General features: G+C 36.2%; 2 protein-coding genes across 2 annotated transcripts; both read left to right on the forward strand.

Annotated features, from left to right (window-relative positions):
* The first annotated feature begins 2,096 nt into the window (after positions 1 to 2,096).
* Positions 2,097 to 5,923, forward strand: LOC129807390 (zinc finger and BTB domain-containing protein 41-like). The gene is made up of 4 exons (XM_055856622.1): positions 2,097 to 2,296; positions 4,836 to 5,086; positions 5,146 to 5,314; positions 5,378 to 5,923. Exons 1-4 carry the CDS (start codon positions 2,163 to 2,165, stop codon positions 5,880 to 5,882), a joined length of 1,059 nt encoding a protein of 352 aa, XP_055712597.1. The 5' UTR covers positions 2,097 to 2,162; the 3' UTR covers positions 5,883 to 5,923.
* Positions 5,924 to 9,596: 3,673 nt separating this feature from the next.
* Positions 9,597 to 11,259, forward strand: LOC129807386 (tigger transposable element-derived protein 1-like). Its single transcript, XM_055856618.1, has 2 exons — positions 9,597 to 9,827; positions 9,888 to 11,259. Exons 1-2 carry the CDS (start codon positions 9,676 to 9,678, stop codon positions 11,155 to 11,157), a joined length of 1,422 nt encoding a protein of 473 aa, XP_055712593.1. The 5' UTR covers positions 9,597 to 9,675; the 3' UTR covers positions 11,158 to 11,259.
* Positions 11,260 to 13,307: the final 2,048 nt, after the last annotated feature.

A 13,307-nucleotide genomic window follows, 5' to 3' on the forward strand; every position in this document is an offset into this window, starting at 1 on the left:
ATTGCTTATCCCTATTGGGGTCGCGGGACTATATGAGAATTTACGGGAATTTATTTTATATATATATATATATATATATATATATATATATATATATATATATGAATTATTAAAATAAAATGAAAAACAAGTAATTAGTGTTTATTATTATTGTATTGGGAAAATATATTTTAAAAAATTCACAGGAAAAGTCTAGGAATTTCTCAATAACAATCCATGGAAGCCTTTCAGACCGTTGCATGGAAAATTCTGCGGAGATTTTTCTTGGAAATAAACAGGATTTTTCCGAATATTTAAAGGGCTGATTATCAATTTTAGCGCTAATAATCCCTGGGAAAAGGCGCGGAAATTTTCTCCGGAAAAGTCCATGGAAACTCGCGGACATTTCTTATTAGACGGTCCTATAGAGAGTTCCGCAAACGTTCATGGAACTCTAGAAGGAAAATTAGCGCCAAATTCCTCCTCGGAAGCCCACGCGGATTTTCAGCGGTAAAATCCAGGGAACTCCAGGCGGATTTTTAGCGTTAAAATCAGCGGACATGGCAGAAAAGACTGCTGGAAAGCCAGTGGAATTTCCGCGGCCGTCGGCTATAGGGCACCGTTTAAAACCCGAGCCAAAAAATCACGTAATAACAAAGTGGCATAGTGCAGATATTTTCAACAAAAAAGCATTTTTACAATAGTTTTTCGTTCCGTAAGACTTCTACAGCAGTTCTAAGACTCATAAATTCATTTTCCAATAAATATTTTTCCATTTTCTTGTAATTTTTATATAAATTTTATGAGATTGAGATTTTCAGGTTATGTAGAACAAGCCATTCAAATGTCCATTTTTAACGTCAATTCCATATAAAAATCACCAGTGATAAGCCCAGATAAGCTTATGGTAGCTGAGATTCTTTACAGGAGACCTCGATATGCGTGCAACTCGGGGTACTTGCAACTCGGAATGCGTGAAAATCCGATTGTGAGTTGAATTTTGGGGTTAAGGAATCGCGTTGAGCCAATTTTATTCATTTCGACCGACAAAAACAGTTTAATTGACGTGATTCTTTACCCCCAAAATTCAACTCACAATCGAATTTTCACGCATTCCGAGTTGCACGCATTTCGAGATCACCTGTAAAGAATCTCAGCTACCATAAGCTTATCTGGGCTTATCACTGGTGATTTTTATATGGAATTGACGTTAAAAATGGACATATTTGAATGGTCTTTTTCACATACAGTAGAGTCTCGCTATAAGCCATCGCTCTATAGTCCACAATTTATCGACCGTTGATTTCAAAACACTGATTTTAAGTTAGGTTATGTTTTTTAGTACGCGACATGCATAATTATTTTAATATTTTTGGCAAACTTTATTAAGTAGTAGTAATAATTGTGATCCACAATGAAGAGAGCAAGGACAAGTACCACAATCGCAAAGTAAGTGGAAGCCGTCGAGCAATTTCAATACTAAAAAATCGTTGATAATTTTAAAAAATTACATGGACTATAGTGCGACCCAAGTGTCAAATTTGAAACCAAATATGGACTATAGCGAGACTCTACTGTAATATTGAATAAAATTCCTAATATCAAGCTCCAAACTTAAAATTGGAGTAAAATGCCACTTTGGGTTTTAAAATGTTAATGAAGAAAAGCATGGTAAAATAAAAAGCCAAAGTCAATAGCAAATTTATTATGAATTGAATTACCAAACGAGAGTCTTTATTTGAATTGAATTGATTTTTATAATCCTTGGGTTAAAAGAAAAACTTGAAATGACCAGTGACATGGTAAGCCTAGATCGCCCAGATAAGCTTGTGGTAGCTTAGATTCTTTTACAGACAACTTCGAAATGCTTGTGACTCGAAATGCGAGCAAATGTGGTTATGAGTTAAATTTTGGGGGAAAATACTGCGTCAAGTATTCTCGATGACCGCAATTAACAAAATTGGGTCAATTATTCCATTTATCTTTGGAATAAGATTTTTTAATAATGAAAAACATTGCAAGAAAATGAAAAGCGCGGAAACTCCAACCAAAAAATGTCGGTAAACATTGGCAATTCGAATTTTATTGGGCGAAGTTTTAAAGCGAATTTTTGACAGTTGAATTTCGCCGCGGTAAAAGTTGCAGTCAGTGGTTGTGCTTTGCAGTTGTTTTGAAACAAGAAAATGATGGAAGATTTTCAAGTGGAAAATGAGGAAGAAAGCCAGGAACTGATGCTCGCTGATGTAGTTGTAAAGGAGGAGTATTCCGTGGAGAAGATTTCTAGCCCTGAATACCAAGGATACGCTGCTTGGGGACAGTAAGATTCATTCTTTTTTAAATGACATTTGATTACAACAAAAAAAATTATTAGAAATGCTTTTTTAGAGTCACTGATATTGTAATTTTTCTAACTACCTTTCAATACAAATAACTCTTGTGAGTCAGGTCAGATAACTTGGAGAATGGTTGTCGATGAATTAATTGTATATCGTACATAAGGATAATTGCATAGGAGGCTGTTTCTTTACTTGCTAGAGGGTCCCGGGAATATGCAGCTAATGCGAATTTACAAACACAATTATGCATTATTTTTGCTTTTCATTGAACGTTGCTTAGTGGAGTCATTTTTCTTTTATTTTTTAAATATACCCCAAAATTTGTCCAATTTTTTGAAGCAATAAATTTGAAAACATTTTTTATCAGCAGTTACCCGGCTAACACATTAAAGTACTTATTAAGTATTTGTCAGCACTTTGTGACGTCAGCGTCAGCACTTTGTAGCGAATAGCGAAAACATTATAACATGACACTGTTATTACTAAGTACTTTATTAAAGACTTTTGACTAATCACTTTCTAAGTACAGTAGACTCTCGCAAATTCGGCTGTTTTAAGATCGGGCTACTTTTTAATTCGGGCAGCGGTTACATTTGAAAAAAGTTTGTTGTCATTTTTCAAGTTTGATTATGATTATCAAATTAATCAAATATGCTCAAATTTGACATGGTTTGTCTTAGTTTTGATGTGTTTTGCATTATTGAGTGATTTTTATGTAATTTACGATATATATCAGTGTGTAAACTCAATATCTATATGCACATGAATAAAAAATCGTTGCATTTCAAAAAGTTTGTCGCCCGAATTACTGTCTAATTCGGCTGACATTTCGGTCCCATATGCCCGAATTTGAGAGAGTCTACTGTAGTAACTCTAATGATCAGAAAACATTTTTTTATTCCTAATATTCGTTTCGTAAAAAAAAACCTTTTCATACACTGATCTCCTTGAAGTAATTAATACGTTGCTCTAAGTCTAAGTACTCTTGGACCGGACACACAGATACTCTGTTTGATGTAGCTTCAAGTAGTTCTGGGCGACCTCATGAAATCCGTCTGTAGAAATTCCAGATATGTCTGGAATACGGAACCAGAAAATCATTAGGATATTGGATTGAAAAATAATATCGAAAATTTAGTTATTTAGTAGTTAGATTCCCATAGAACAGGAATTTAAGAAGCTAAATAGAAAAGATATCAGAGTTTGATACTCTTTAGGGTTCTTTACACTCTCGGATTATACTCTGCTGGGAGTAGAGAGAGAGGATTTTTTCAGAATTTAGTTATCTCTTGGGTAGTTTACACTTCCGGATCACGTGCTGTTAAATGGAAGTTTTGACAGAATATATGAGGTATACTCTTTTGCAATTCACGCTATGGAATAGCAAATTGAGGGCAGTTTAACTTAACAAATCAAAATAGACTCAAGCATTCACTATCTAATACCCTCTTAGAAATTCGGAACAGTTGCATGTCTGGTGGTGGTGACCCAACAAGATTACTTATGTTAGAAGTATGTTGACGTATACAGTAGACTCTCTCTCAATTGGGCATTTGGGGCAAAATGTCATCCGGTTTATCGATAGATTTGGGCATCAAAGCCTTTGTAAATTCCACAAAAAGCGCTCAATTATAAAGAATCAGAATTAGCTTCATAATTAAACGTGAAAATTGTCAACAAAATTTTTCGTCCGATTACAAAAGAGCCGATTGAGTGAGAGTCTACTGTATTTAGAGTTTAGGATCAACGATGGTCTGTAGAGAGTGCACCATCAAACTTTCAAAAGAAGTTGGTTAAAAATCAGCGTGAATCAGATAAAAAAGTTGGAAGCAATCAATTTAGAGACGTAGTTTGAAGTTTAAATCACTTAATCTGAAACTTCATGATCGACAAACGTCAACTTAATTCGGGGAGAGAAAACCATTCTATGGGCTATGTTCTTACAAAAGTAGAACCCCTGGGACCAACTTGTTTAAGATCTTCTTTGAAATCGAAGAAAGAACTTAAGACTTATCATTGCGCATAAATGTACATTGTAAACTTGTCAGTGTACCACAAGGGTCTCAATGGAATCTCAGTGGCGCAATAAGCAAGGCCGTTGGTTCTTGGGCGGATAGATCCCCGACTTGACTCACACTAGTTGTGAGTTCGGGTCTCGCCCAAAGATAGGAATGTCTAGATCTAGAAAAGGCATTTTCACTGTGATACAACATAATAAATATGCACTGCCTCTGCCCAAGAAACTCCGGGAGCATGGAAGAAGCATCCACATTGCGGGGAAGATGTTCCTGGGCGATCTAAGATCAGCAGATTCTTCCAATACGGGATATACGACAACATGATTGAATTGTAACAAATACATGTCCCGAATCCCGATAGATTAATAATACTCACAAGAGTTATGCTTGTCAGGTCTGATGAAATTTACAATTTTACTTCTTTATTTATTACAATTATAAAATCATCATTAGTTATTTAGAAAACTAGAGCTCTTATAGATGTTTACTGAATTTTTAACAGGAACATTCCAGAGAATGTGATGGATATAAAAGAGGAATTAAATGAAAATGTTCAACCTCAAACACAACCTAGAAAAAAGAAACGAAAACACGGAAAGCACGGTGTAGTAAGAGTAAAGAACTATTCCAAGGCCATTAGCTGTACATTCTGTGACAGAATATTTTTTAAGCTTAAACAATTGAGAAATCACTTAAAAAAGAAGCATTTTTCTGAAGCATTTGAAGCGGAACAGCATCCTTACAGTAAAACAGGTACCTTAATTACCATGAAATATTTTCGTTCTGTCTTGAAATGCGATGTATTTTTCCAGGAAAATCGATTAAACCCGTTAAACCAAAATCATGCAAACCTAAGGTCAAGATAGAGCCTAAAAAGTTGTCGAAGAATTCCATCCATAATCCCTATCAATGTGACATTTGTTATCAGAAATTTTCCAAGGAAAAAGAAATTAATAATCACATTCTGGAGAATCACGTCATGTAAGGATTTATTGAGCTATCTTTTGGGAAATAGAAAATTAATGTCTTTATATTGCTTTACAGTCACTCCGAAGGTGGAAGTCATAAAATGGAATATATTTGTCCATTCTGTGATCAAAGTTTTCCAAGAAAAGTCACCCTGTCTGCCCATCTCAAAAGAAAACATATTAGAATAAAGCCTATATCATGCATTCATTGCGGCACTGAGTTCAAGTCTCATGAGCTACTGAGTAAACACTTCCGTGTTTGCTCAAAATTATTTCACTGCGAAATCTGCCAGGTGCACTTTAATACTCTAAGGGGCCTTAAAAGGCACTGTGTAGTACACTTTAAAAATTCTACCCCAACTGAAGACAGAAATGGCAACGGCGATACCGAAGATACACTCTCAGCTACAGAAATGCCCGAAGGACCATCATGTACTGTAGTCCAAGAGAAACCCCAAAGTTCTCAAGTCCAAGAGATTCAGCAGCCTGAAGAGCCCATGCGAGTTATAAACGTGTACTTTGTGGAGTGCAAGCTGGAGGCATACATAGAGGATATGCAGAGAAAACAAAATAAAAATTAAACTTTCGAAAATGGAATAATAAATTTCGAGTTTTTAATTGATAACAATCCTTTAAATTCATTGCCTATAGACGTAATCCGTCTATCTTGAGTTTTCTGACCAGGAATTTTATGTGCAAAACAGGAGCAAAAGTCAGTCAGAGAGTGGTTCGTGGTCAGTCTGTCAGGGCCCCAGTTTCCCGAATACCTTTAAATTTCATATTGATCGATTCACTAGCATAGTTACAAAAAATTTTCAAAAAATCGTAGATTTTGGACGTTGAAATATAGATCTAACCTCGGATCTAACTCCTCAATACGTGAGATCGTGAAACTTCTTCATCAACCAATTCCTCGACGATATTTCCACTTCCTCCTCAGTCCTCTTAACCCTTTAAGGACGATTGGAACACCGGTGTCCCATAAAGAAAATAATTTTTCCTGACTACCTAAAGTTATTTTTTTTTCTTATCTTTGTACGTTTTTGCAAAGTAGAATGTTGAAGGAATCCAGAATATTTTTTGCGAGTCTCTAGCTAATTGCTATATAGTAAATATTTAATCTCAAAAATGGTGAATTTTTAAACTCACAAATTTATAATTGATTTTATTTATTTTTTATACTTCAAATTTTTTTAAGCAAAACCCTTTTGGCAATAAAAACTACAATACTCATACGTAATATTTTTCATTAAAGCGAAAAATATTTTTCATTGATATTGTCAAAAAAAAATTAATCAAATTTTTGGGCTATTTTTGTCCCTATCGTTCATAGAAACACAAAATACATTGAATTAGACTATCTTGAACTTTCCAAGGTTAGATGTAAGATTTATCATTGATTATGTTTCTCAGTTTAATTTTTATTGATGATTTTCAGTCCGTAAACAGTGTCTCGTCGTTAACTCTTTCCGGACCGCAGCATATGCTGCAAGCCAATTTCACAATTTTTAATCAAAAATATCTAAGCTCAGGAATTAATTGAAGTCCTACAAAAAATATCTTACATTTGGACATCCTTATAGCTTGTAATCATCCACAAGAATCGGATTTTTATCAGTTCTGAATAACTAAAAAACACTGTTTTTGATAGAAGATGCATATGCTTCTTTGGGTACTACAGTCCCAAAAGAGACGAGTTAAAGGGTTAAGAGCAGAATCACATTGACAGTAAAATGCTCACCCGTATTTCGTTAACTTACGCATTTTCGTTGCAATTCTTACGCAAATTCTCGATTACCGTGTTACCTTGTCTCACACTCGGTGGCACTAGGTGAGAAAATACATAAAAAAATTGAAGAAATAAAATGAAAATTCGATAAACGGTGAGCAAAAAAAACTCTAAGACAAATTAATCGTACAGCTTTTTTTTGCTCACCGTTTATCAAATTTTCGTTTTATTTCTTCAAATTTCTTATATTATTTTCACCTAGTGCCACCGAGTATGAGATAAGGTAATATGGTAATGGAAAATTTGCGTAAGAATTGCAATGAAAATGCGTAAATTAACGAAATACGGTGAGGCTCCGGCGAGCATTTTATTGCCAATGTGATTCTGCCTTAATAATCCAATCCTTAGTTAATTTTTTGCTAAAAATCGTGATTGATAAGAAATTAGAACAGTTAAACCATATGGCTAAGCCTTAGGTCTGAAGCCCGTATTAACTCTTTCCGGACCACAACATATCCAGCGAACGAATTTCAGTAAAACTCACTTTATTGTAAGTCTTACTGGTCAAATATGATACTTTTGTAGAGAAAGAATTTTCTCCGCCTCTGGGAAATTGGAAAACTCATGGGAACTCTCGTCCCCTAAAGAACGCAAAAGATAGAAACTCGGACAAACTTCAATTTTCCAAAAGCCAATAATATCAATTTTGTGAATTATTTTTGCATGTCAAATGAGTCCTTTACAATGTTGATCACTAAAACAAGAAGAATTATTGACCAGTATCTTGTGGGATGTCCAGGAAATGCTGAAAAGGACACCCAGCTCCTGCTTGCCAACAGATTCCTCAAAATATTTCACAGAATAACACTTTAACACACATTTCTCTCAACAGGATGTTATTGCAGACACATTAAGCTTTCTCAAGAGCCAAAAAAACACTTCCTGGACAATCAGAATTCACCAAAATCGGGAAGAATAGGAAAAACTTCCCCGAAAGCAATCTTTTTCGCTGCCAAATGTCAAAATTATCGGCCATATTGGCAAAAATTTCGCTCCCGCTTGAATTTTCTTACAAGGTTGGTGTCAAAAAGCAAATGGCGGGCATTGGCGGGATAACCTTACATTTGACCTCAAGATTCATGCGGTCGAGAATTCCCATCAACTTTGAACAAGTTTTTTGAAAATTTATGAAAAAATTGTTTTTCGAATTTATGTAATCTGTAATTGATAGTTATCATACTTATTGGCCCCGAGAGGTTTTTCCTTATTCGGGTCTAGAAATATGAAAAAAAGTCACAATATGTCCAAGGAAGCAGAAAATCGAAAATTCACGATTTTTGACCAAGAATATCTTAGCTCAGGAGTTAATTGGGATCCTGCAAAAAATATCCTAGATTTGGACATCCTTATAGTTTGTAATCATCCACAAGAATCGGAATTTTATCGATTCTAAATAGTCTAAAAAAATTATTTTTTCCATGGGTACCCAGAGTCCCAAAGGAGACGAAAGAGTTAAGGAAGAATCTTTTTATCTCTTTTTAATTTTTTTCTCTTTATCACAATTGTAGGATGAATGAACCCTATTTTGTGATTAAAATATTCTATTCTGTTCTATTTTATTATTTTTCCCAATTTTGTTTTTTGTTACCGCCACTAGGCCAGCCGGGTGGCGATGTTTTTCGATGTTTTCTCCTTTACGTATGTGGCAGTGGCACCGGGCGAGACTACGGAGCCACTTCCAGATTGTTTCTTCGCGATCGCTTCGCTAACACCTTCATATATTCACAGGTATACATTTTTTAATCTAAGAAGTTTTCTGAGGCTCGGATTTGTTAAATTGGACGTCGGGCTTAATCATCTGCCATTTACAGGTAATTTATCCTTCCATGTGTCCTCATTGACACCTTTATTGAATCTCACATGACAACATTAAAACTCTTTCGCGTCCATAGGGTCATATATGACCCGGGGAAAAAAGTTTCTTTTTGGCTATTTACATTAATTGAAATCTAACTGGAGTCTTGAGAAAATGAGCCAAGAATCTTACATCCTTCTATTATGATGTCGTGCACGAACAGATAGATTTCAATTAATGTAAATACCCAAAAAAACTTTTTCCCCCGAGTCATGACATTACCCTATGGACGCGAAAGAGTTAATAGCTAGTCGTAAGTCATACAATTCCTAGAAAAATTATGTCAGATTTTTCAAAGAAATTGGGGAAATATGAAGAAAAGCCAGAATATGTGCTAAGCTTGAAAGCCATCCCTTAATTTGGTTAAATGGGAAAAACTTGTGTTGCCGTTACGATCAAGTTTATAATAATTTTATATGGGTTTCCCGATGTCCCTGAAAAATATATGGGTTTCTTGTAGATTCCTGAGTTCCCTGGAACAAAATGTATGGGTTCTCTGAGTTTCCTGAAAAACGTATGGTATTTCCGGGTTTACATCTGCGGAGATTTTCCCAACAAAAATGTCGGCAAAAACAAATTCGTTTTGGGCGAAATTTTGCTGAGAAAGAGGAGAGAGTGAAAGCGAATTTTTGACAGATGTATTTCGCCGTGAAAAAGTAAACAAGTGGCTTGTGTGCTATGGGTGCTATGTGTTCAGTGCAGTGTGTGCAGTTTTCTTTGAAATTTAGAAATGGAAATGATGGAAGAGGAAGAGATTCAAGTAAAAATGGAGTATGATAGCGAGGAAGAGGAATTTGTGCTATATGATGTAGTTGTAAAGGAAGAATACTCTATGGAGGGAACATCTAGCCCTGAATACCAAAAATACGAGGCTAGGGGACAGTAAGTCTTTCATTTCCAGTTAATGTACATTTTAGGTTCATCGCGATTTTTTATTAACAGGGATCTTCCGGTGAATGTGATAGACATAAAACAGGAATTGGATGAAGAAGTTAAACCACTAAAACAGTCCAATGAAAAGAAAGAGAATCACATTAGTAAGCACCGCGTAAAAGCTTCTTCAGGGATTATCCAAAAGAGAAAGTACCTGACCTTGGAGCAAAAATTGAAGATAATTGAATTATCACGTAACAAAACACAAGAGCAATTATCCAGGCAATTTGGAGTTTCGCGTTCTTCAATCTCCCAAATCCTTAGTCGAAGAAATATCCTCTCAGATCTGGCTTCCAGGAAGCCTTTGTTCATGAAAAGGAATCAATCACGGGATCCATTAATAGCCGTACTCGAGAAAATAGTCAAAGATTGGATCCTTATGAATACACAATATCACATTCCTGTCACAAAGACCAAAATTCAGATGAAAGCTCTCTCAGTTTATGAAGATCTGAAAAAGTCTGTCCCTCCTGGCACCGATATCAAGGATTTCACTGCGTCTACGGGATGGTATTCTAGATTTATCAAAAGGGAGGATCTCCGCAATTTGAAGATACGAGAGGAAGGAGATGGTGGTGATGTTGAAGCTGCAACGAGGTTCACTGAAGAATTTGCCAAAATCGTATCCGACGGTGGCTACACACCAGCTCAGATATTCAACGTGGATGAAACGGAGCTGGTTTGGAGGAAGACGCCTGACAGGACCTATTTGCCGGGAACTACGAAGGACCGTGTAACACTTCTTCTGGGCGGAAATGCCGATGGGAGTTTGAAGCTAAAACCCGTTTTTATTCACAGATACAAGAATCCAAATATCCTAAAATGTTATGCCCCAGAATTACCTCCAGTGTCGTACAAAACACAACGCAAAGCTTCAATGTCGAGCGATCTCTTCATTTCCTGGTTTAAAAATGAATTTAAGCCCGAGGTAGAGCGTTTTTGTGAAGAGAATCATCTTCCATTCAAGATTTTGTTGACAATGGACAATGCACCATACCACCCGACCGGCATTTGTGGTTTATTTGAGGAGATCTCAGTTGTGTTTTTTCCACCTAACACAACCTCTCTCATCCAGCCCATGGACCAGGGAATTATCACCAATTTTAAGTCCTACTATTTACGCGAATGTTTCCATATTGCTTCCTCAAAGGTCGACGGTGCCAAAGACAGAAATAAGGCAAAAACTCTTGAGCGTTTCTGGAAGAACTTCAACATTGCCGATGTGACCTCCCTGAAGCTGGCCGAAGGCCAGCCGAACGCGGGTTTGTGTCTTGGCTAAGAAAAACCGTTGCAAATTCAAATATTTTTTGTGTGTCTCGGCTAAAAAACACTGAGAAAAATTGAAATAATTATATAATAATGAAAAGAAAATTGCGGAAAATCTGTTTTTCATTGAAAATTATGGTGTGTGTCTTGGCTAAAAAGAAATTGATATGTACAATTTCCCAACTTTTTCTCTCTGAAAATTCTTTACGAACATAAAAAAATTTTGAACGAGTTCTCTGGTAAGTAACCATTTCAAAGGATTTATTTTTCCTAACAAATCTCTTTGTTTCCTGGACTGATCATCCTGGATGTGATACATGTATGCAAGTTTAAAGAAAAGTCGTGTTTCACCAATGGTTTCCTTCTACTAAATTTTTCCCTACGGGGTTGCCATTTATCTCACTACCCAAAATAGATAGCCCACTAAATCCCCAATAAAATGTACCATGTGCCATGCCTGACAAATCCTTTGTTTCCTGGACAGATCATCCTGGATGTGATACATGTATGCAAGTTCAAAGAAAAGTCGTGTTTCACCAATAGTTTCCTTCTACTAAATTTTACCCTACGGGGTTGCCATTTATCTCACTACCCAAAATAGATAGCCCACTAAATCCCCAATAAAATGTACCATGTGCCATGCCTGACAAATCCTTTGTTTCCTGGACAGATCATCCTGGATGTGATACATGTATGCAAGTTCAAAGAAAAGTCGTGTTTCACCAATGGTTTCCTTCTACTAAATTTTTCCCTACGGGGTTGTCATTTATCTCACTACCCAAAATAGATAGCCCACTAAATCCCCAATAAAATGTACCATGTGCCATGCCTGACAAATCCTTTGTTTCCTGGACAGATCATCCTGGATGTGATACATGTATGCAAGTTCAAAGAAAAGTCGTGTTTCACCAATAGTTTCCTTCTACTAAATTTTACCCTACGGGGTTGCCATTTATCTCACTACCCAAAATAGATAGCCCACTAAATCCCCAATAAAATGTACCATGTGCCATGCCTGACAAATCCTTTGTTTCCTGGACAGATCATCCTGGATGTGATACATGTATGCAAGTTCAAAGAAAAGTCGTGTTTCACCAATGGTTTCCTTCTACTAAATTTTTCCCTACGGGGTTGTCATTTATCTCACTACCCAAAATAGATAGCCCACTAAATCCCCAATAAAATGTACCATGTGCCATGCCTGACAAATCCTTTGTTTCCTGGACAGATCATCCTGGATGTGATACATGTATGCAAGTTCAAAGAAAAGTCGTGTTTCACCAATGGTTTCCTTCTACTAAATTTTTCCCTACGGGGTTGTCATTTATCTCACTACCCAAAATAGATAGCCCACTAAATCCCCAATAAAATGTACCATGTGCCATGCCTGACAAATCCTTTGTTTCCTAAACAGATCATCCTGGATGAGATACATGTATGCAAGTTCAAAGAAAAGTCGTGTTTCACCAATAGTTTCCTTCTACTAAATTTTACCCTACGGGGTTGCTGCAGATGTGACATCCCAAAATAAGTAGCCCACTTCATCCTGAACATGATCTACCATGCGTCATATGCGAAGGAATTCTGACTTCCGGTTTATGAGCCCATGAGTCATATGAGAGATCGACGCCGAGAAATTTTCGGCGGCTGCGGCTAAAATTTTAAAAATGTCTACGGCTCGCTGCGCGCCGGCGCGCCAGCCGAGGATATCGGCTGCGGCTCAACCAGGCGCGCCGGATTTTTTTTTCATATTTTTCGATTACAACCACTATTATACACCGATTGTCCTCAAAATTAGAATATTTTTTGCTAGAATTACAAAATTATAAATAGAAAACGTTTAGTAGCAATCAAAGCTTTTAAAGGAAAACCTATCAATTTTAGAATTGAGCATGACATTTGCCTATTACTAATAAAAAAACGCACAATAAAGTAAAAGGTGAATTTCATTGGCATGTGATAAGGAAAATAATTTTATCTGAATGGCAAAATGTCCGAAAATTTCCCAAAATGGGGCAAATTGAAACAAAACTGAAATTATTTCAGAAGAGAACAAAAAATGCATTTTTACTTACTCCAAAATATTTGTAATCAGGAAACATTGGACAAAACTTATCAAAACTGACATTTAACTTTTTAGATGAGCTCTTCGAAAACATGAGA

This window comes from Phlebotomus papatasi, chromosome 3 (genome assembly GCF_024763615.1).
Source record: "Phlebotomus papatasi isolate M1 chromosome 3, Ppap_2.1, whole genome shotgun sequence".
Taxonomy (NCBI): Eukaryota; Metazoa; Arthropoda; class Insecta; order Diptera; family Psychodidae; genus Phlebotomus; species Phlebotomus papatasi.

What these genes read in the sequence shown, in the direction of transcription:
- LOC129807390 (XM_055856622.1), top strand. Translation starts at nt 2,163, where the DNA reads ATGATGGAAGATTTTCAAGTGGAAAATGAGGAAGAAAGCCAGGAACTG. An exon ending in GGATACGCTGCTTGGGGACA is followed by an intron (nt 2,297 to 4,835) that starts GTAAGATTCATT and finishes AATTTTTAACAG; the next exon opens with GAACATTCCAGAGAATGTGA. An exon ending in GCATCCTTACAGTAAAACAG is followed by an intron (nt 5,087 to 5,145) that starts GTACCTTAATTA and finishes GTATTTTTCCAG; the next exon opens with GAAAATCGATTAAACCCGTT.
- LOC129807386 (XM_055856618.1), top strand. Translation starts at nt 9,676, where the DNA reads ATGGAAATGATGGAAGAGGAAGAGATTCAAGTAAAAATGGAGTATGAT. An exon ending in AAATACGAGGCTAGGGGACA is followed by an intron (nt 9,828 to 9,887) that starts GTAAGTCTTTCA and finishes TTTTATTAACAG; the next exon opens with GGATCTTCCGGTGAATGTGA.